The sequence below is a fragment of the Tursiops truncatus genome, chromosome 6 (genome assembly GCF_011762595.2).
Source record: "Tursiops truncatus isolate mTurTru1 chromosome 6, mTurTru1.mat.Y, whole genome shotgun sequence".
NCBI lineage: Eukaryota > Metazoa > Chordata > Mammalia > Artiodactyla > Delphinidae > Tursiops > Tursiops truncatus.
In genome coordinates this window covers 100,513,287-100,537,170 of record NC_047039.1, presented here as the reverse complement: position 1 = coordinate 100,537,170, position 23,884 = coordinate 100,513,287, and the positions used below count along the sequence as shown (strand labels likewise).

The following is a 23,884-nucleotide window of genomic DNA, read 5'->3' as shown; positions in this document are numbered from 1 at the left end:
AAGCTTAATTTCTTCCAAACAGTATTTGCTCAGTGAATGCATGTGAAAATTTCGAATGAAACTGAACTCTGGACTAATTATTGGGTTGTGGAATTGTCTTAGAACAGGTTTCAAGTTGCATTGTGCCTTAACGTCTTGTCCATTGGTACACAGCCTTCCTTCCTTTTATTCTTTTGCTTATTTATTTATCCAGCTAGCATACTTGTGACTCGCACCATGTAACATGTACCATGTACCTAAGAAGATCCCATCTCTCTGGTTTCATTCGCAGTCTAGTGAGGGAGATGAATAAGCAACTAGATGACAATGATTTTTGTATCTCTGATGATCTGTAAGCATCGTGAGAACATGACTGCATCTGTCTGGTTCACTGCAGTATCCCAGTGATGAGAATAGTACCCAATACTTAGATCTAGACTGAGGGCTCCAGATCTAAGTATCAGTTCACAAATATTAAAAATAGCTGTGGGCACTCTCTCACCTAAGGACAGACGCCTGGATGGGATGGTTGGGTGGGCTTTGGCTTGGGGGTAGAGGTGGTAAGTGGAAAGTCTCACTCATGTCTCCTGCCCAGGGAGTTTGCCCGTTGGAAGGTGAGGAACACAGCCATTGAGAGGAGAGACCTGGTCCGTCATCCAGTGCCCCTCATGCCGGAGTTTCAAAGGAGCATCCGCCTGCTTGGCAGGAGACCCACCACTCAGCAGTTCATCGATACCATCATCAAAAAGTACGGCACCCACCTCCTCATCTCCGCTACCTTGGGAGGTAGGTCAGCAGCCACTGGGCCATAGCCTTGTCATGACTTTGAGTCTGAGATGGAGAGGACGGTGGGATGGCCTAGGATCAAAGCCGTCTTGACATCTCTGCCATCGTATGTCACTCAGAAGTATATGTTGCCAGATAAGCCACATTGTCTTGGTTGATTCCGTTCTCTGGGACAGTCTAACTTGAGAGTTTACTAACTTTTGTGGAAATACGGCTTCACCTTGGAATTTGCGCAATTCGTTGGGAATGTTTAATCGTATCATTATATTAGTTCCTTTGGAATGCAGTGTAATCTGGGGAAATAACTTCAGATGATGTTTAGAGAAGTGCCTTTGTTTGTTGAAGTCTGCTTTAGGGGTTGATAACTTGAGGTTATCTTTTTACAAATGGGGTATCGTTTGTATCTTATATGGGTTTGGAGTAGAGTAGTAGGAAAGCAGCCTAATTGCTCCACCCTGCTCAGCTTTACCCATCCCTCCCCATCATGTCCAGTTCATCTTCAAGGGAGTGAAGATAAGAGGGGAGGATAAAAGGAAGGAAAGAAATGCAAAGAAAACGGGAAATGGTAGAGGCTAGTGCACTTAGATGCTATGGGTCTTGCCTGCGTGCATCATTTTATATAATGAGCTACAATCCTTTGGCCATCAGTTTTCTGCCACAAGGACTAAGTCCACTGAATTTTGAGAAAGCCCGTTGGGCAGTGGAGCACCATGCCACCTGCTCAGAGAGCTGCAAAGTTATGCATTTAGATAAGGCCCCTGTCAGCTGAACAAGATTGGTGTACTGACAGAGGCAGGTGGGTAGACTGAGGCATGCTTATAACAAGTGATCTTTTTTAGAGGAGGGTGAGTGCTACAAGCTGGAGCAGTCAGTATAAACTTCCTGGAGGAAGTGGCAGTTCAGCTCAGTAGGAGTTGGCTGGGTAGAGGAGGGTGGGGAAGCTTTCTAGGTATGCATTTCAAGGAAGACCAATGATGTGGAGAATTTGGGTGGAGAAATTGGTTGGGCAAATTCATTCATTCATTCGTATCCACTACTTAGCTACTCCTATTACACTTTCTTGAGTATTTACTCATAGCAGGTGTTGTACATAGTCTTTAGTCCTCAAAAATGGCAAGTTAAGTTATATTATCTCCATTTTATAGATAAGGAAGCTGAGACTTACAAGAGGTATAGCTAAGAAGTGACAAAAATAAGTGTTGAACTTAGGGTTTTCTGTCCACAAAGCCTGTGTTATTTTTTTGACCCAACATCTGTCATCTCTTTAACCAAGTCACTCACCTGCCAACCCACCCAATCCAACAACCAACCAGCCAGCATGTATTCTTTAACATTTGAGTGTTAAATCATGTAGTATAAATTCTACTCTATTGTAAAGTGAAAATGAAATCACTTCTACACTGAGTGTGGCATTAACCTGTACCCTTTTCTTTAAATTTCCCCCATCTCCCATTTCACTTGAAAAAAACAATTATTGAAATCAATGCAGTGCTTCCATTAGGAACTGTGTTCTGTCCAAGTCCCCGGAAGTCCCAAATAACAGACTTTTCTTTTGCAGTGAAATATATTTTTAATTTCTCTGAGGCGAGGTGTTGAATTATTCACAGAGCCTTGGTCCTCTCCTGTTTTCACAGCACAATATTTTAAAATATGCAAAGCTTTGGATTGAGTTCCGGTGTTGGACAGCAAGCCCTAAATGTTCCCTGAATCCTCAGCATGGGTGACGGTGGGGGATTTACTGTTGATGGACACAGTGTGGCAGCAACCCAGCAACTGTGTGAGGTCCTTCTTACATCATCACTTCATTCACTCATTTGTGGAAAAGTATTTCTTAAGAGCCTTCCCATGCAATGGGAGAGAATGGAGGCGGTAGGTTGTAGGGCATGCAAGGGCAGGCTCTGGAGTTTGATCGCCTGTTTCTCACCAGTTTTGGGTCACCTTGGCAGGTTACTCAATACTTTCAGCCTTGGTTTCCTCTTTTATGAATAGAAATAATACTAGTACTTCATGTATATTGTGAAGATTAAATAAAATGATGCATTGAAAGTGTTTGGCACCTAACAAATCATTGCTATTGTTGTTCTAGCTATTATTATTATTATTGTTTTTATTATAACTATTGTTATCATTATCATTTAGTGAGACTAAAAAATTGGGGGACTTGGGATTAAAACCCGTTCCTACCACTCACTAGATGAATGGAAGACATTGAGAAATTCACTTTCCTGTCTGGCTATCAGTTTTTCCATCTAAATATAAGGAGGTGCAGAGAATTGTATTCACTGTAATTTTCCCTAAGGAGAACACCGTATTCACTTAGAGGAAATCCTTTGATTAGCTGTTTGGGGTGTCAGGTGAGTTCCTGCGGGCACGCTCAAACAACAAAAGATGATTCTTAAACTGTCACATAGAGGACAAGTAAATGCGTTTAGGGAAGAGGAAGGAAGCGGAGTGAGAAGGAGGAAGTGGAGCTGGCAGGAGGGCTGACATCTAAGACATTTCCATGGGATCCTCACTCTTGGGGTGAAATCCGTTAAACTCAACATAATTGGTATGAGTGATTTTTTTATGGATGGTGGTAAAGGGAAAAAATTGGGGTCTGGAATGACCCACATAAATACAGGGATAGCAAGTTCCCTTAGTCCCTCTGAAGATCATATTTTGGATTAAAGGAAACACCTTGGAGGTGGGTGTCTGTGTGATATATACAGCTAAGCTTGCACACGTGCACGGGAGCGTATGTCTCCCTGCACAGATGGATGTGCACAGACGCCTGCCTGTGCTTGCGTGAAAGTTAATCTATATGCAGACATACATACATACATATGCAGTGCACACACGCATACATCTTACACCCATGTATATGAGTACAATGTACACATATATGTGTATATGTAAGCTTGCACATGTATGTGAATGTATGTATATTGCATGAATGTCTGTTGATGGGTGAACACTCACGTTTTTGTGCTTGTGTATGTTTGTGTGTATACTCGTTCCCCACCCTGTATTTTGGGAGAGCTCCCCTTGGCTAAGAGGAAGGCTAAGAATAAAGTCACAGGGTCTCAGAAGGAAAGGATGAGGGATGCCCCAGAGGCCTGAAATCCAGACATCCCCTTCCTTCTTCTGGGAACAGTGCCCCCAGGTGACTCAAAGGATAAGATGACTGACTTGCCCCCACATCCCCCATTTCCTACGTGTCCCACTTTGTTCCCCTCTGAAAGAAGTGCTACAGAGAGTGAGACAAAGCCCCCAGAGACAGAAAGATTGAGGAAAGGGGTGAAGAGGCAATTTGCAGGAATGCCTAAATGGGAAAGCGACTCTAAACAGAATGTTCTCTTAATAAACAAGAAATTAAGTCTTAATAATGCAGCAAGAAGTCCATTAACCCCTCTTGATCTAAGGTTTGCTTCTGCCCGTTCTCAGTCCGGAGGGAACTGAGCTGTTTCACCTTCTCTTTCACAGGCCCCTTGGCGAGCCTGAGCTGACACTTGTAATATTTATATCCTCTGCTTCCTGGCTCTAACTTCTAGCGTATATTCACTTATTTAATCATTTACCTCTCCACCCACCTATCTATTCACCTATTCATTTAGTCATCTATCTCCCCATCCATCCATCTATCCATCAAATGATAACTGAACATTTGCTCTTTGTTTGACCTGGGAAAAGCACAGGGAGCATTAGAAAGAAGAATCAGAGTCCTTCCTGCCCCAGGCCACCACTCACCACACCTGGAACTCAATGTCTAATCGTATATAAAGTCGTTTTTAAGCCAAGTCTATTCAGGTTACTGCAGAGTCCAAAGGGTGGACAATCGTGTCCTCCTGCATAACTGGCGAAGACTTCATGGGAAGGTGCATATATGAGTTTTTTATTCTGAACTCAACTTGAGTCTAGGCATGTGGAACCCAGAGATTAATTTTGAAAATGATGAATCTTCTTACTGGAAGATTGCAGTCAATCAACAAACACCGTAGAGTTGGACCACTTCCACATTTATCCATTTACCCACACATACCCTGATCATTTGTTAAGCACATAATATATGCCCATATTGTGCTAGGCAAAGACAGTGAAATGACGAAAGACTCCTACATACTCATTGACTTCACAGTGCTTCTCCTCTAGTAAAAGAGAGAGGCTATTAAACAAGAAATCACCAGGAAATGTGACAGGTAACATATTGGAGAAATAAAAGAGATCGTGGGAGCCCGTGGTTAGAGTTCTTACTTTAGTTTAGGTAAACAGTGGGGGATTCAGGGAAGGCTGCCTAGAGGAGGTGTCTTAAGTGACACCTGAGGGATGAGTAGAAGTTAGCCAGGAGAAAAGCAGAAAAGCAGAGTCCCAACCATAAGAGAAAATAGGGCACATTTGTACAGGATAGAGCACAGCTAGAGAGCAGCACGGGATGCAGCTAGAGAGACCAGATCATCAGTGTCTTGGGTCCCACATTATCTACAGGGATGCAGGCACCCTGCATCGTTTCAACATGTAACTAATAAACTATTAATGATATTTTTATTTCTTTTTTCCGTTACAGTTCTGTTTCTATTTTTTTAATAGAAATATAGTTGATTTACAATATTGTGTTAGTTTTAGGTGTACAGCAAAGTGATTCAGTTATATATACTTTTTTTCAGATTCTGAAAAATTCTGAAAAAACAGTAAATCCTTATTGCTTATCTATTTTATGTACAGTAATTTGTATCTGTTAATCCCATACTCCTAATTTATCCCTCCCCTGCCTTCCCTTTGGTAACCATCAGTTTGCTTTCTATCTGTGAGTCTGTTTTGTATATAGATTCATTTGTATTATTTTTTAGAATCCACATATAAGTGATATCATATACTATTTGTCTTTCTCTGTCTGACTTACTTCACTTAGTATGATAATCTCTAGGTCCATCAATGTTGCTGCAAACGGCACTATTTCATTCTTTTTTATGGCTTGGTTTTATATTTGGTTTAAGAAGATCTTATACCACATCTTCTTAAACCAAACATCTGTTGATGGGTGTTGGAGTTGCTTCCATGTCTTGGCTGTTGTGAATATTGGGGTGTATGGGTCTTTTCGAATTATAGTTTTCTCTGGATATATGCCCAGGTGTGGGATGGCTGGATCATATGGCAACTCTATTTTTAGTTTTTTAAGGACCCTCCATTCTGTTTTCCATAGTGGCTACATCAGTTTACATTCCCAGCAACAATGCAGGAGGGTTCCATTTTCTCCAAACCCTCTCCAGCATTTGTTAATTAATTAGATATTTTACTTAGTTTTTTTACATTTTCCAGATCTTGGGACTCTGCTGTGTGTAATTTACAGGTACAGTGCATCTCAGTTTGGACCAGCTGCATTTCACATGCTCAGTAGCCACACTTGGCCAGTGGTTCCTGTACTGGCCAGCATGCATGTAGTCACTGGGTGACTCTAAGAACGGGGACACTGTCTTATTCATTTGTCACCCAGTGCCTGCCAAAGTGCTCAGAACACACGGAATACCCAGTGCATGCATGCTGAGCTAAACGTAATGGACACACTAGAGCGTGATGGACGGAGGTGATGACAGCTCTCTCGGCGGGGGGGGGGGGCGGGGGGGGGAGGGTGTGGCTGGGGAAACCTCGCCTGTAAGGTGATGGCCAGCCGAGCAGGCTCTGAAGAGTGTATAGGAGATGCCAGGTCAAGGACACAGGGCAGTAAGAGGAAGTGATGTTTGAATTGGTCCCAAAATGCTGGATAGGATTTCAATAGTCAGCCATTTAGGGGAGGGACAGAATGGTATTCCAAACAGAATAAAAAAGAGTCTGAGGAAAGCCTGAGAGGAATTGGCAAGAATAAACCATGGAGGCAGAAGGAATGGTTTGGCTGGAACACAGGGAGGGAGACAGGGCTGAAAAGACAGGCTGGAGGCTGCACGTGGAGAACTCTGAATGACAATGAAACCACTTTCTAGAAGCAGTCATGGAGGGGTCCGAGGCAGAAGAATTAACCTAGGGATCAGGACTGTGCCCACATCCTAGGATAACCACTGTTCTTTTGAAAGTAAATTGTGTTTTCCATTCAACTCAGAAATCATCAGCGTTCTAAAGAAATTTCAGTTATCTTAGATATCAGGCTTTTGTCCTCAGAAAGTATCGGTAATGTTTGTTCTCTGACTATCCTGTTGTACTGGGTTGACTAGAAGTAAGGATAAGTCTCATACGACTGGTATTTTGTGGTAATCGAATAACGGTGGTTAACCCTTCCTCAGGGCTTACTATGTGCCAGGCAGGGCTCAGGTGCTTTATGTCATTAACGGATCCAATCCTATGACAACCCTAGGAGGAAAGTACAGTTAGTACTCTCAATTTTACACATGCAGAAACTGCAGTATAGAGCAGCATTCCCCAGCCTTTTTGGCACCAGGGACTGGTTTCGTTGAAGACAATTTTTCCACGGATGGGGGTGGGGGACGGTTCAGGCGGTAATGTGAGTGATGGGGAGCGATGGGGAGCGACGGGAGTGGTGGGGAGCGATGGGAGTGGTGGGGAGCGACAGGAGTGGTGGGGAGCGACGGCAGCGATGGGAGCAGTGGGGAGCGGTGGGGAGCGATGGCAGCGGTGGGGAGCGATGGCAGCGGTGGGGAGCGATGGGAGCAATGGGGAGCGATGGGAGCGGTGGGGAGCAGTGGGGAGTGATGGGAGCAGTGGGGAGCGATGGGAGCAATGGGGAGCGATGGGAGCAGTGGGGAGCGGCGGGGAGCAGTGGGGAGCAGTGGGGAGTGATGGGAGCAGTGGGGAGCGGTGGGGAGCAGTGGGGAGCGGTGGGGAGTGATGGGAGCAGTGGGGAGTGGTGGGGAGTGGTGGGGAGTGATGGGAGCGGTGGGGAGTGGTGGGAGCGGTGGGGAGTGATGGGAGCGGTGGGGAGTGGTGGGGAGCGGTGGGAGTGGTGGGGAGTGATGGAGCGGTGGGGAGCGATGGGGAGTGATGGGAGCAGTGGGGAGTGATGGGAGAGGTGGGGAGTGATGGGAGCAGTGGGGAGCGGTGGGGAACGGTGGGGAGCGGTGGGGAGTGGTGGGGAGTGATGGGAGCGGTGGGGAGTGATGGGAGTGATGGGGAGGGGTGGGGAGTGATGGGAGTGGTGGGGAGGGATGGGGAGTGATGGGAGCGGTGGGGAGCGATGGGAACAGTGGGGAGCGGTGGGAGCAGTGGGGAGCGGTGGGAGCGGTGGGGAGCGGTGGGGAGTGATGGGAGCGGTGGGGAGCGATGAAGAGCTCGTGGCCACTCACCTCCTGCTGTGCGGCCTGGTTCCTAACAGGCCGCAGACCGGGGTTGGCGACCCCTGGTATAAAGAGTGCAGGTAACTTGTTCCCATAGCTAGTTCAAGTCCAGGCAGTCTAGTTCTAGAGACTGCCTTCTACTACTACTCCAAATGATTTTTGATTGCTACAACGAACAGACAATGATATAAGGACTTTACGTGTGTTAATTAATTTATTCTTCTTAATTATTCTATGCAGTAGGTGCTATTCTTCTCCTGATTTTGTTCATGAATAAACTGAGAATCAGAGAGGTTAAGAAATGTCCCCAAGTTCACAGTTAGTTGAGAGTGAAACCAGCGGTACAATGATCAGATCTATTTAGGTGGCATATCTGGAGCTTCCTTTATGAAGTTCTGGTGAAACATCTTGTTGTCCAAAATAAAATGCACCATTAGTTAGTACTGTTAGTAATCTATGCATGTATTTCTAAGGAAAACTTCATGGTAAATTATATAAGATTTTCTATTTCTCTCTCTCTCTCTCTCTCTCTCTCTGTCTGTTTCTTCCACCCTATGCCTAACTTTCATGTCATCTCCTCTCTCCCCAAGATGTAACTTAAGAAATATTTATTGAATGAATGAAAAAAATTGATGGATTAACTATTTACTATCTACTATATGCCAAGCACTGGGCTTTGTACAAGGGGTACAGCAGTGGCTAATATAGACAGTGTCTGACTTCACAGGGCTGACAGTTTAGTTTTTCCTATCTATCTGTCTGTATCTGTGTTTGAACTATGTCTTATCTCTCTATCTCTCTCCCTCTCTCCCTGTCTATATCTCTATTTATCTATGCATCCATTCGTACGTCCATCTGTCTGGGAAGGGGTAGCAGCAGGAGAAAGAGAGAAAGGAAAGAACAAGGGAAGAAGAGAGGGGAGAAATGAGAGGAGGAATAGGTGGAATTGGATGATGAGGAGGAAACAGAGGAGAAGAAAGGAATGGGAAGGGACCATCTATGGCGAATCCATCATTTTACAGAAAAGCCTGAGCCTTGAAGACAGGAAATGAGTTGTGTTACGAGATGATGCTGGTGAGAACCATGAAGTGGATTAGTAAGAGCTGGACTTGACGACTAAGAGGCTTTCCATGATCTTCGTCCTGATGGAGCTTGGCGCTTACAGACACCTCTGGACTGTCTTGCTTTCATTGTGCTCTTGATTTTCAGAGGCAGAAGGAAATTTGGGCAAAATGAATGAGAGGTCTGAAGCTATTTTCGGCATCCAAGCCATGAAGGCTTTCTACGCATCCCAAAGCTCAACGGGCTGCCTGAGCTTCTTTCCTTTTCTGTGCAGGGGAGGAGGCCTTGACCATGTACATGGACAAAAGTCGCCTGGACAGGAAGTCAGGGAATGCCACTCAAAGTGTTGAAGCTCTGCACCAGCTGGCATCATCCTACTTTGTGGACCGTGATGGTACCATGAGGAGGCTCCATGAGATCCAGATATCAACTGGAGCAATCAAGGTACGGCTTGCGGGTGGCTTCGGGTGGCAGGCTCTCAGACAACAGCACTGCACAAACGTAGTCTGCGAGTCAACGGGCAGATGACATCCCTGGCTTCTTACCCAGGGAGCTAACAGTGCCCCCCTGCAGCCACTCTGCCTGAGGTGCCTGAGGTTGTCAAGTGCCCCATAATACCCCGAGCATTGTCATTAAGGCGACCACATGTACTGATTTCCTGGGGCAACCCTGGCTGTAATCATGGCAGAATTAAACATAGTACTTTCTTTCACTCTTTTTTTTTTTAAACAGCTTTATTGGAGTATAATTGCTTTACAATGGTGTGTTAGTTGCTGCTGTATAACAAAGTGAATCAGCTATACATATACACATATCCCCATATCCCCTCCCTCTTGCGTCTCCCTCCCACCCTCCCTATCCCACCCCTCTAGGTGGTCACAAAGCACCGAGCTGATCTCCCTGTGCGATGCGGCTGCTTCCCACTAGCTATCTGTTTTACATTTGGTAGTGTATATATGCCCATGCCACTCTCTCCCTTTGTCCCAGCTTACTCTCCTTCACTCTTAAAGCTCTGTGTGGATGATTTCCAGACTCCCTTTCTAGGTGAAGGAACAGGCTACAGTGGGTAAATCATTTTCGAAAGGTCACAGAGCTCTCAAGAGTCAGATTATGCCTAGGTCAGTAATTGGTCAACACCTGTGTTTTTCATCCTCCCTCCCCATTTTACAGATGGGAACACTCAGGTCCAAGGGTTAAAGACTTCTGCTCAGGGTTACACACCTAGCCAGTGCATTAACAGGGACTAGAACTCTACTCTCTAGACCAGGGATCCACGAGGATTTTTTGTAAAGGGTCAATAGTAAATATTTTAAGATTTGCAGGTCATATGATCGGTATTACTACAACTCAGCTGTGCTGCTGTAGCACAAAATTAGCCATACAATCAGTGTGTAAAAAATGGGCATGGCTGTGTTCCAATAAAACTTTATAAATCAGGCAGTCTGTCATGTGCCGACCCATGCTCATCTACCCCAGCGCTGTCCAATAGACCCTTCCAAGATAATGGAGAGACTGTATCTGTGCTGGCCAAGACAGGAGCCACTAGTCATATGGGGTTATGGAGCATGTGACATGTGGCTACTTAGACACTAAATTTGTAAGGTGTTTTTTTTTTTAAATTTATTTAAGTTTAAATAGCCACATTGGTAAGAACAGCTGTGGAGACTTTCAGTTCAATGCCTTAGAGCATAGGTACTTAAAAAAATTCCACTTTAAATGCAGTAAATTCAAGGATTACCTTTATAAAGAGAATAAAGGAGGACATTTTTGATTAAAAAGGATTAGTTCTTTGGAGGGTTTCAATGAAGATTTTTTTGCATCTCAAAGTTTCTTAAACCAGATTATACCTGCATTTTACCTCATTATTCAGTCTATTTTCTCTTCCTGAGCATCTTCCTTCTGAATAAAATGCAGACCTAGTCTTATATCAAGACTTTAAAAGGTATCTCTAGGGAAAACGTGTGTGTGTGTGAAGGGGTGAGGGGTTGCCGGGGAGTGTTGGTGGATGTCAGGCAGATGAGTCAGAAACTGACCAAGGGAAGAGAAAAAATGTGGGAGGGGAGAGACTTGCTGAGGAGGGAGGGAGGAAGGGGAGAAATAAATCAGATCAACAAAGAGCCAGTTTATCCGAGAAGAATCGCCTATATTGGGGGGATTATGGTGTTAGGGAGCTCAGCACAGAGAGATGGAACTTGATGAAGCCATCGGAGTCTGAGTGAAGCAAAGGCCTGGTTTTCATTATCACCAAATGGTTCCCTCCCCGCGGGATGGGATGCGGAATTGAGATATTGAAGCTCTGTCGGAAGGTAATCCTCTTTTGTGCATCCCGGAAGTGCAGTGTGCCTCCTCACGAGGAATTTCTTAGAGAAATTGCACACAGGCCACTCAAGGAGCCATTCTTGGAATAGCACCATCCTCGACACTCAATCTGGCACTTGGGTTTTTCTAGCCATTTCTTGACGCTACCTCAAGACCCAGCTGGCTAGAATTGGTCTCGCTGCCAGCTTTGTCTAAGATGAGCAGCTGACCCAGGTGGGGAAGTTTTGCCCGTGGTTTCTCTTCCCGAGCATCTTTAGCCAGACGGATTGGTAGTTTTGAATCTCATTGAACAGTAACGAGGTCATTATTCTGTACACAAAAAAGAATACATTATTTTTTAAAAGCAAAGCCTAATAACCTTCCATTTTTGTAATGTTTCCTAAGTGCTAGATACTTCAAAAATACGGTCCCTTTACCGTTAGGGTGGGTAACAGTATTACTGACATTGTGTAGATGCAGAAATTGAGGCTTAGAAAGAGGAGTTAGTGATCCAAGGCTCTGCTACTGGACGGGGCCGAGCTGGCATTGGGAGATCTGTGTGACTATATCCCAAGTCATCATTCCTGACAACAGTCAGCGCTATGTCCTTACAGCTGGATGCAAACCTCAAAACAAGCCTACAAGTGATTGTGTTAAATAATGGAAAGTGAAGGCTAAAGACATGAAGAAACCACTTTACATACTAAACCATTCATATTTCAAGGTTATCTTTTAGAATAGCTGTTTCCCTCTTGTCCACCACCTCAATTATTCTAAGACAGTGTTTGAGAAACACACCACCAGGGGATTGGGGTGATCATTCTGCAGTGGAGCTGACTGTGCTGTTTGCTATTTTTTTTTGAAAATGGGAATAATTTTATTTTTCTTGCCTAATGATAACGCATATGTACTCATCGATAATGCACGTTACAATTTATAGAGACTCTTGGTAATAAGATGTCAGTTACTGAACATATGCCATGTGTCAGGCGCTTACACCCATCAGGTTTAGTCTCACCACCTTCCTGGAAGGATTTACTAGCTTCAGATTGCGGGAGCTTACAGAAGTGACTGCCTGAGGGCACACGGCAAATAAAGGGTACAGCCAGGATCTAACACTGACTCTCCTAACTCCAAAGCCCATGCATTTGAAATACACTCTAGTGTTTCCACTTATTTTTAGTTCATATAATACTTGAAATGGCTTTGTGCAGTGAGAACCAAGGATAGAACGTGGGCGTCCTGGCTCCAGTCTGCTAGATTGCCCTGCTCTCCCGTTGTCTGCTTGGCAACAGTCAGGCATGGTCCTTGACACAGGCAAGGGGCTCAAGAAGTGGCCGCTGGCTCAGGTCAGGCTTTCTCTGCTGCCTGAGCTCTGCTGGGGGCTGACTATGCAGGATCTGTCCCAGACAAGGGCATCTGTCTCACATCTGTCGCCCTTGATGTCCACTCCAGGTCACAGAGACACGCACTGGGCCTCTGGGCTGTAACAGCTATGACAATCTGGACTCTGTGAGTTCCGTCCTTCTGCAAAGCACGGAGAGCAAACTGCACCTTCAAGGTAGGATGTCAGTGGAAATGATGGGAACAGAGAGGGGGAGGGGAGAGCAGCCTGGGGGAGGAGGGATGAGGGGGTATCAGGAGGCATGATGTGGAGGGAGAATGAAAACTAAGATGAAAGGCAGAGAAACCAACAAAAAATAAAAATATGCAAATTAAGACAGTTGTGATATGATGTCTTTTTAAAAATTTTAACATATATAGGACATTGAATTCATGGTTATTAATTAGTTTTCAGATATAAAGTATGGAAATGTGAGCTTTATCTGATTATTTTGATGAAAATGTCTAAACAGTGTTATTTATAGATGTTCCAGATCTAATATATATTAAAGTTTCATATCATAGCCTCTGAATTTCCTACATTATTGTGTTTGATTCTCAATATATTTTGAATTCCAAGATATTATTTGAATTCCAAGAACCATAGGGCATTTTATAGAATTTTTGGTTCTATGTCAACTTCTTTCTCCTTATTTGTTAATCATTAGTGGTCTTCAGTATATTCATACACCCATACGTATTTGTGTATGTGTGTGTGTGCTTTCAGCAGAGTTTACAAATGAGAACATTCAGTGCTGGCTGGAATATAGAAAGACGGATCCTCTTAGGCATGGCTAGTGAAATTGCAACAATTCTAAGGATTAATTTGTTGAAATACATACATATTTGTATTTGTTTATTATCTATTATATGTCAGGTACATGTTATGTGCTCCATATATACTCAAGACCTTGAAGAAAATACGCTCTTTAAAATAGTTTTTATCCTGATTTTTTTATCCTGATTAATTTTATCCTGATTAATTCATCATAAAGAGGAGGGGAGATTGTAGGGGGAAAAATGATAAAACTTTAAGTATAGATAGTGCTGTTTTAAAAAGCATAATTTATAATAGTAAAGAAAAAAACAATGTAAAGATTTCAATTTTCCACATGAGGAGACTAAATGAATTGTGTAGCATCCATACAACATAATATTAGGCAGGTGCTGAAATGTTGTTTATAAAGAATTTTCAGGATACGTGAAAATGATTTACTATAATGTTAATTAAAAAGTGGATGGTTTCTGACTGAATGTATGGCATGATCTTCATGTAAAAGGATAAGGAAAAATAACATTGCAAGGAATTATGCGAGATGTTAAGAGAGGTTACTTCTGGATGATTAGGTTAGAGATGATTTATTTTAGTCTTCCAATTCCTTTTCTAACTTTTCTACAATGATCGTGTATTAACTTTATAGTCATAAAAACTGTCATATGCTTTAACTTTGAGCGAACTAAGAATGTGACCTTTTAGAAAGGTATCTGATAAAGGTGATTCTGAATGTCAGTGGGAGGAAATTTGGGTTGAGATTGGCAGGTCGAGCTAAACAGAGCCTAATGTGACTTTTATATTCTGGTTCCTTGGCAACTCTTTGATTCATGCTCCTGTTATAGAAGATGGTTGGAAAGTGGTACAGAGCAAGCTTGGTAGTGTCACTTGGGAGCAATGAATGAAAATCCATCAGGAAAATTCAGGCCAAGAGAGTGGTCTAGCATTAAAACAAAAGCCAACAAAACAAAACGTCAAGTACATGAAGAATAATCCTGCACCCCTTTAGTAGACAAAAGAGTAGACAGATGAGTTTGGTAATGCCTGATAAGAAATGAATAAGGAAGACAGACCTACCTTGGGTGCACCAGGATTTTCAATATTAGCTCCTGTGATGCCTACAGTGAGCTTGTGGGATGAGAGCAGGGTTTGAATCCAGGAAGTACGGCTCCGGTCTGTGTCTGGTCACCCTGCTGTGCACGTAGGAGGTGAGTTATAATCAGAGTAAATTAGTTGGGATTAACAGGATCTCACTAGGAATTTATTAAGATCTTAGGGCCATTTAGAAGCTGATTTACAGTGAAGCTAAGGAAGCTTAAGATCCAGGGTTCCCTCACCTTCTAAGTCCCTAAATTTTCTCATTCTGCATATTCATGTTCACATGTAATTTTGAATTCCGTTTCTCAATAAGCACCTGTAGCCTAAGCCTCAGTCCTAAAACCCAGATCTGCCATTGGTTACATTATTAGCAGCATGTTACTCACACAAAAGAAGGAGATGACAGCTTTGTTCTGTTCTAGATTGGTCAGAGCACACCTGGTGGATTGGGTCCAAGTGTGGGCAGCACATTTCAAGAGGGACATCAAGAAACTGAAGGAGAGTGTCTTATAATACATAACTGATGAAGGTGGACTTAGAGCAGAAGGATGTGTCTGTGGATACCTGAAGGGCTGTCTTGCAGAAAAGTTAGTCAAATTCGATAATATGGATAAAATGGGGCAAACCTGATCTACATGTGGGAAACTACAAGGATCCCAGGTTTAAACTAGATCTCAGTTTAAACTCAGTATAAAATAGATCTTCTAATGCACATTCATGTCCAAACCTGGAATGTCCTGCTGAAGCATATAGTGACTCTCTTGTTATTAGGTTTATACGTTGGTGACGTTTGGTAGGGATGTTATAGAAACTATTTAATCATCATTCCACCGTGTTGGTGATTGAATCGATACTGATGCTTAGGAAGATGCTGAATCACAAACCTTTATCGAGACTGACTATGTGCCAAATTCAGTGCTAGATCCTGGGCCTATGAGCACAAATCAGTTCAACTCCATTCAGCAAATATTTTTCAAGAACTCATGTTGTCATTGGGCTAGGCACAGAAAACAGTGGTGAACAAGACAGACATACTTTTTACCCCAAGGAAATATACACTCTATCAAAAAACATGGGTTTAGACGAATAATAATGTGCAATGAGTTTGGATGGAAAAAAATCGTGACGGTTCTTTGATACCCAGTAGTATGGAGAGTTCACCTACTAGAGAATCAGGGAAGTTTTCTTGATAAAAAGATGCACAGAATGAGACCTGAAGAGTGGAGAAGGGGGCAGGGACATAGCTATGGAGCAGAGTCCTCGTGAATGGCATTCAAGGAAATTGAAAAGATCTTAAGAGATTAAAGCAGAGATATCAATGGTGAGAAAGGCAAAATAATATGTCATATCCTAGAAGGCCTCTGTAACACATTAATGAGTTGAATATTAATTTGAGAGTAATGGGAACCATAAAAGGGTTTTAAAAAACAAAGTAGCAGGAAGAGATTATTAATGTTTTGGAAGATCACTCTGGCTACTGTGTGGTCAATTAATTAGAGAGGAGTAGTTTGGAGGTTGGTGACCGGTTAGTTAAGGGCTACTGCAGTATTGAAGATGAGATGTCACAGACTGAAACCATGGAAGCAACAGTTGGGATGGAGAGAAATAGACCAATTTTGGAGTTACTTAGGAGGTGTCACTACCAGGATTCAGTGAAAAGACCATGAAAGATTTAGGTATTTGAGTGAATGAAGAGTGGGAATAAGAGAGCCGACAGACAGGAAAATACATATGATTCAAGGTAGTGTGTAATATAGTAGAGCTAGTAAAAGTAATGCGTACTATTACAGAGATGTGGAAAAGGAGGTAATCCATTCTGTCTGTCTAGGTAGAGGAATCATAGAAAGGAGGAAAAAATATTCTCCTGGTGGAAGGTAAAACAAAAAAACTTCTTAAATATAAGACAGAAGAATATCTCATGACTTTTGGATAGGCTGATACTTATTCAATAGCATCCGTAAAGCACCAAGTAAAAGAAAAAGGTTGATAAATTGGACTACTTTAAAATTAAGAATTCCTGTTTATCAGAAGATGCTATTCATGGAATGAAAATGCAGGTTACAGAGTGGAAGGAAATATTGGTGATAAATGTATCTGACAAAGAACTCATGTGTAAAATATGTAAATAACCTCTAAAACCAATAAGAGAAAGGCAGGCAATCCGGAAAGACAAGAAAATGGGTAAAAGGCATGAACAGGCGCTTCGCAAACAAGAATATCAAAATGGCTAATAAATATTTGAAACGGTGATTAACTTTACTAGTCCTCAGAAAATGTAAATTAAAACAGTGTCATAACACACCGATCAGTCTGGCTCAACTGAAAAATCTGACAGTATCAAGGAGTGACAATGTTGAACACTGGGAACTTACATGCATTGCTCCTGGGAGAATAAATTAGTACAGTCACTTTGGAAAACTCTTTTTGGCAGCTTCTACTGAAAACTCAATGTGTCCTCACCCTATGACCTAACAATTACAACTCCTAGGAATATGCCCAACAGAAATGTGACCTTTGTTCACCAAAAACCATGAATGTTCATAGGAGTTTTGTTCAAAATAGTCCCCCAAAGGGAAATAGCCCCAAATGCCCATGAACAGAAAAATGGGTAAATAACTTGTCATACATTCACATGATGGGCTACAATACAGAAATGAGAAAGAATCAACTACCCTTTCATGCAAAAATATGGAAGAATCTCATGAATGCAACATTAAGTAACAGAAGCCAGACACGAAAGAGGAAATGCTGTATGATTCCATTCTTACACAGCTCAGAAACAGTAAAACAAATACATTGCTTTAGAATTCCAAAGAGCATTAACCTTTGTGGAGGAGGAATGGGGAAGTGACTGAAGAGAGATGAGAGAGGTTTCTGGAAGTCTTAGTAATGTTCTTTTTTTGTGTGTGTGGTACGTGGGCCTCTCACTGTCGTGGCCTCTCCCGTTGCGAAGCACAGGCTCCGGACGCGCAGGCCCAGTGGCCATGGCTCACGGGCCCAGCCACTCCGCGGCATGTGGGATCTTCCCGGACCGGGGCACGAACCCGCATCCCCTGCATGAGCAGGCGGACTCTCAGCCACTGCGCCACCAGGGAAACCCAATGTTCTGTTTCTTGATCACAGTAGCCACACATGGACGTGTTTACTTTGTGAAAATTCATGCAGCTGTACACACATGATTTATATGTGTACATTTCTGTGTATACAATATGCAGCTATTAAAAATTTATTTAATAATGTGCTCTATCTTGACATCCTCTGCAAAGAGAAGACATGAATAAAACAGAGACAAATGATCAGGAGGTGATCCAGCCCAGCTAGAAGGGAAACTGCATGGACTGAGGAGTGGAGGAACCAGAAATAATAGATACTATTTATAAAACACTTCCTTGAGTGCCAGGGACTGTGTTAATTTATTTTTATTATATTTACATTTATGTATTTGTTTTTATTTTAACTCTTATTTATTTGTTTTGTATAACTGGATTTATAACATTTTTAATCTTCATAGCATTCCTATAAGGAAGGCATAAATAACATCCCCATTTTGTAGGTGAGAAAACTGAGGCTGAGAGAGGTTTCTTAATAAGTGATTGAGCCAGAATTTTAACCTGACCTGACTTCAGAGTTTCTCCTTCTCAAAACGGGTTGCTCTGTATTCCTCTGTTCTCCTCCTAAAGCCTCTGAATGAGGCTGGCGTGAGATTCTGCAGAGGCTTATTTGGGTAGATTGAGGATGATACGAATGACAGCCTAATGACATTCACTTTGTGGTGTTTCATAAAAGGTTCACAAAACAGGGCAAAGATGGAGGGAAATAGGAAACAGAAAGAGGAAGATTGGAGAAGGAGACTCAAAATGAGGAAGAAAGGATTGTGGAAATGAGCAGAGGCTATTAGTAGTCAAAGCAGCCACCACCGAACTAAACTAGTTGTAATAATGCTAGTGGCATAATGATAACTTCTTATTTTTATCCTCCTTTCTCCAAGAAGCCCACTGAGTGTTCTACCGACGTTGTCATGTAATTTAATCTAGTATCCATCTGGTGAGATGGATGTAGACAGAGCAGACCTCTGCCTTTGTAGCTCACTGAAGTGGAAACAGATGCAGGGAAAGTCTTTTGCTGAAATCTAGGGATAATCCAGAAATGTATTCATTCACACATTCACTTATTCATTTAGCAATATTTATCGAACATCACCTATATGTCAGACATTGTTTTAAGAGCGGGATGTAGAGACGTGAATAAGCTAAGTCTCAGTCATTTTGGAGTTTATATTTAGTGTGTGGGTGTTGGGGGAGCAGAAAGAAAGAAACAAAGAAAGAAAGAAATATATTTTCTTTACAATCAGAGAGGTAGTGTGGGAATAGGTCATCTAGAAATTTGTAGACCATGGAACAGACTTCAGATTTTACTCTGAATGAAATGAGAAGCCACTGGAAATTCAGGCAGTGGAGTAACTGGAGCTCACTTACATTTTACGTGAATTACTATGACTGTTATGTAGAAAAGAACTGTAGAGGGCAAGACCACATACACAGAAACCAGCTTGGAGGCTATAGTGTTTATCAAGGTGAGAGAAAATGGCGGCCTGGACCATGACAGTGGCAATGAGGGTTGTAAGAAATGATTGGATTGTGGATATATTTTTAAGTAGTGCTGACATTAGTTGGCAATGGACTGAGAAAATGCTTGTGAGAAAAAGAGAGAAGCCGAGGATGTTCCCAAAGTTTTGCCTGAGTGACAGCAATGATGGCATTGCCTTACTGCTGTGGTGAATACTGTGGGAGGGATCCGTTCAGATGGGATATGAGGAATTGGGTTCGAACCTAATTGGGTTTGAACCTAGGTTTGAGAAGTCTGTTATATATACGGTTGTCAATGATGAGTGGACATTTGGAAAGTCAGGGGAGAGAACAGAGATATAAATTAGCATAGCGATGATATTTAATGATATGAGATTGGACAAGATTACCTTGGGAGAGAGTGTAGATAGAGAAAAGAAGGAATCCAGTTATTGAGCCATGGGGAATTTAATATCGAAGAGTTGGGGTAAAGGCATACTAATGAGGAACAAGGAAAGGAATCTAAGAAGTGGCCAGGGGTGCGGGTGGCAGTGTCGTGGGACGAGAGCCAAGAGAGTGTGGTATCCTGGAAACCAAGGGAAGAATGTTTTCCAAAGCAGAGGTCGTTGTCAACCGTGTCAAACGCCACTTACAGGATGAGAAAGATGAAGATGAGAACAGAGTAGTGGACTTAGCATCATGGAGGTCATGGGTGACCCTAACAATGATGCTTCAATGGAATTATGGGAGTGGAAGCCTGAGTAGCGTGAGTTCAAGAGAAAATAAGAAGAGAGGAAGTGAAGGTAGAGGTTTAGCAAACTCTACGAAGGAATCTCGCAGTGAATGGCACAATAGCAGAAGGTGACGTGGAGTGCATGAGTTTTTCTCTTTTAATATAGAAGCAACACAGAAGGTGACGTGGAGTGCGTGAGTTTTTCTTCTCTTTTAATATAGAAGCAACAAAACTTTTATATGCTGATGGGAGTTATTCTTCAGAGAGGGAAACATTGATTCTATGAGTAAGATGGATTATTTTAGGGTCATAGTTGAGCAGGGAAGAGTGAATAGGATCTTGTATATGACTGGAATTATTTGCCTTAGATAAGAGCTCCTGCAAGTTCATACAGAGTGAAGGGAGGGAGAACCTATGGACCCATAGATGGGGTGGGTACAATTCACAGTTGTGGTAATGGGACCATTTTCTTAAACTTTACTTCTGATCACTTTTCATAGATGTGTTACAAGATTTTTCAGATTGTAATATCTCTGAAATTAGTATGTTTCTTATAACTGATGGTATGTCATAGTTTAATTGGCAGGTTATTTATTTTCTTAGTGTATGCAAAAGAATGATACGTTTTACAAAAAGTGGCATCTTAGATTCAATGACACGTAGTGTTTTCCTCAGTGAAAAAGGAGTGAAGTCACTAACCCACTCTCAGTTTCCAAAAGAGAAAAATGGACAAGAGTACAGTCAAGATCTTGAAAAGATGGGATGCTAGGCAGTGAGGGGATATGGGGTGCAAGACTCCAGGCATCATCTACACTCTGCACCTCCAGAGAGGCCACCCAAGACTCTGCTGTGTTTTGAGAGCCTCCTCCTAATATTCACGTTCAAATGGCCCATTTCACTCGTTGATCTTAAATTATTTCTCCTCCTCTTTCTCCTTCTTCTTTCATCCCTCCTTCTTCCTCCTCCTCCTTACCCCTTCTTTACTTTCCTTGTGTCTCTTCTTGAAACCTCAGCTTCTTCCAGACCAGTCTCTATCTCCTATCACTCATGAACTCAGAATCTTTTCACGCCCTAAATGACTTCCCCTCTCTCTTTTATTGAGTTCAGTCCATCTTTCCATACCCAGCACTAATATCCATCCCCTTATTAGAAGTCCTTCTTTCTTTACCCCTGTCATGGCTTACCTCCTCCCATCATCATTTCTCTCTTCCCTGGAGTGACTGTCAAACCAGCCTTCTTGATTCTGATCACGTCTGCTGATCCATCCCCATCGAAGCAGCCAGTGTGCTCTTCTTAAAATCAAATCAAATACTGTCACATCCCTGCTTAAAATCCTTCACAGTCTCTGATATGGGTATAAGGAATAGACCTGGGCACCAGGCTATTCATAATCAAACTCTTGCCAATTTTCTTGGCTTTGTCGTATTCCGTCATCCAATACGTACTATATCCTTACTCCAGGCCTGTGGAATTTCTTACATTTTACTACAGGCATCTTTTTTTGTTTTTTATTGCTTCAAACTTTTGTACATCATCTCTCTAGTTCCTGGACTTTCACTTCTCCCAGGAAAACTTCTCTTAATGCTTCTGCCCTGGTTGTTAGACACCCTGCTCACCTTCTTCCCTAGGATTTGTCATGCAATAGTATAATCATCCTATTATTAATCTGACTCCCCAGTTGGCATATAAATTCCTCACTGGTAAGAGCCATCTCTATCTCTAGCATGATGTATGGAAGGTGGCGCATAAAGAATGATCAGAAGATATTTGTTAAATGAATTTATAAGTGAATGGATAAATAATTAAATGAATGAAGCGCCCAGCCCATAGTGAGCTCCTTTCTCTGAATTCTTACGATTCTCATTCTCCAGCATGCTGGATCCAGTTCAACCTAAGGACAATGTCCTGAGGGCTTACTCTATACCAGGAGCCTTCTTGCATGGATAGCATTCTTCAAAGTGCATGTGCCTTTTCTGTTGCGTTGGATGTATCCATATTTCAGGCAAGAGTCATGCCCCTTTACTCCTGCAAATGCCACCTCTTCTGAGAAGCCTCTTTAAGACCTCTTGTACAGCATTTTTAAAAACTTCATCTTGCAACATGTTCTTTTGCATTTGGGTTTTACCTCTTCTATTAGATTTGATGATTGGCCTCGTTAAGGACGGGATTCTGCCAACTTTGTGTTTCATTGTATTCAACAGAATGCTGTGGACATTGGGACTCAATATGTATTTGCTGAATTGAAATTTTGCATAGGATTGGCGTTACAGGGACAGGAGAAAGGGGAGAACTAGAAGGATGGGGGAAGGAGAGAAAGAGGAAGGGGAGAGGGAGAGGAAGGGAGGGAGGGGATAGAGGAGGAAATAGAGGAAAGGCAGAGGGAGGATGAGGAAGAGAAGTAGCATCAATAATCCCTTTCCTCCGTAGGCATAAATGGAGTGAAGATAGTGATTTTTTTTTTTTTTTTTTTTTTTTTTTTTTGCGGTAAGCGGGCCTGTCACTGCGGGGGCCTCTCCCGTTGCGGAGCACAGGCTTCGGACACGCAGGCTCAGCGGCCATGGCTCACGGGCCCAGCCGCTCCGTGGCATGTGGGATCTTCCCAGACCGGGGCACGAACCCGTGTCCCCTGCATCGGCAGGTGGACTCTCAACCACTGCGCCACCAGGGAAGCCCGAAGATAATGATTTTTAAAATCATCTTGCAACAAGTAATAGAGAAAGGGGAACAGAGTATTTGAACTGTTTAAAATGTATGTTATTTTGAGCTGTTACTCCTTCTTAGGCATATTGTGTTTATATCCATGAGCCAGTTTATCCCTCCCACCAACTAAGAGATAGGGATCATACTCCCCATTACATAGATGAAGAAACTGAGGCCCCAAGGGGTGAAGTCACTTTCCCAAGATCCCCCGGGGTTTTGGGTCCTAGCCGCCTGGGATCCATGATTACTTTTCTCAGGGAGCCTTGAGTCAGCACAACACATTCTAGATGTGGGTAGAATGGGAATAAATCCCTGCCCAACTGCAGTAGTCGAGGAAGAGGGGAAGGAACGTCATCAGGCCTTCTTTTCATGAAGCCCCGTCACCCAACGTGGCCTTGTGACCCCAGTGGAAGGCGGAGTGATTGTTGCCAGAGCCTGCTCTAGTCAGCAGCTTCGGGCTGAATCCTCATTAAGAATTAGCCCGGGGTCACCGGCAACGGCTTGCGACTAAAGGCCCTTCTTGCCGATTAGCCGGGGCCTAGGAGGCACTGATGGGAATCCGTGTTTCCGTCTTCCTGTGGCGCTGTCTGTAAAGCCTGTTGAATAAAAGAGCAGCGCCTTCATGACAAATGGGATTGCTGACTTCCACCCAACTGCTTGACTCCAAGTATTGGTTTTACTTTATGAGCCAAGGGGCACCATGTTCTCTGCCTTGTGAGAAGTGAAGTTCCTCTTAAGAAGTGGATTGAAGATATCAATTAAAACTCAATCAGAGGGCTTCCCAGGTGGTGCAGTGGTTGAGAGTCCGCCTGCCGATGCAGGGGACACGGGTTGGTGCCCCGGTCCGGGAAGATCCCACATGCCGCGGAGCGGCTGGGCCCGTGAGCCATGGCCGCTGAACCTGCGCGTCCGGAGCCTGTGCTCCGCAACGGGAGAGGCCACAACAGTGAGAGGCCCGCGTACCGCAAAAAAAAAAAGCGGAAAAAAAACTCAGAGGACAAATAGGGAGTGTACGAGAGCACATGTGATAGTGATAAGTCCTTGGACTAATTAATTAAGTTTCTGAGCTTCTCTAGGTTTTCTAATAAATGGGAATAAAAACACCACTGCCTCGGAGTCATGGTTCTGCATTTATTTGAAAAATGTGTTGAAAGCACCTGACCTAAAACCCAAGAGGGCGGATACAAAATCATAGCTGTGATTTCCTGGATAGTTCTCTCGTGCCAGGTATAGAGCTCATTCCTTTATA

At 43.0% G+C, this 23,884-nt stretch overlaps 1 protein-coding gene across 1 annotated transcript in view; it reads left to right on the top strand.

Annotated features, from left to right (window-relative positions):
• Window positions 1–284: 284 nt before the first annotated feature.
• Window positions 285–23,884, top strand: part of BRINP1 (BMP/retinoic acid inducible neural specific 1) — a 65,464-nt gene continuing 41,864 nt past the window's right edge. Inside the window, exons 1-4 of the mRNA XM_073806939.1 lie at window positions 285–331; window positions 575–765; window positions 9,361–9,530; window positions 12,840–12,945. Coding sequence (XP_073663040.1) covers window positions 285–331; window positions 575–765; window positions 9,361–9,530; window positions 12,840–12,945 — 514 coding nt within the window. The remainder of the gene's footprint in view (window positions 332–574; window positions 766–9,360; window positions 9,531–12,839; window positions 12,946–23,884) is intronic.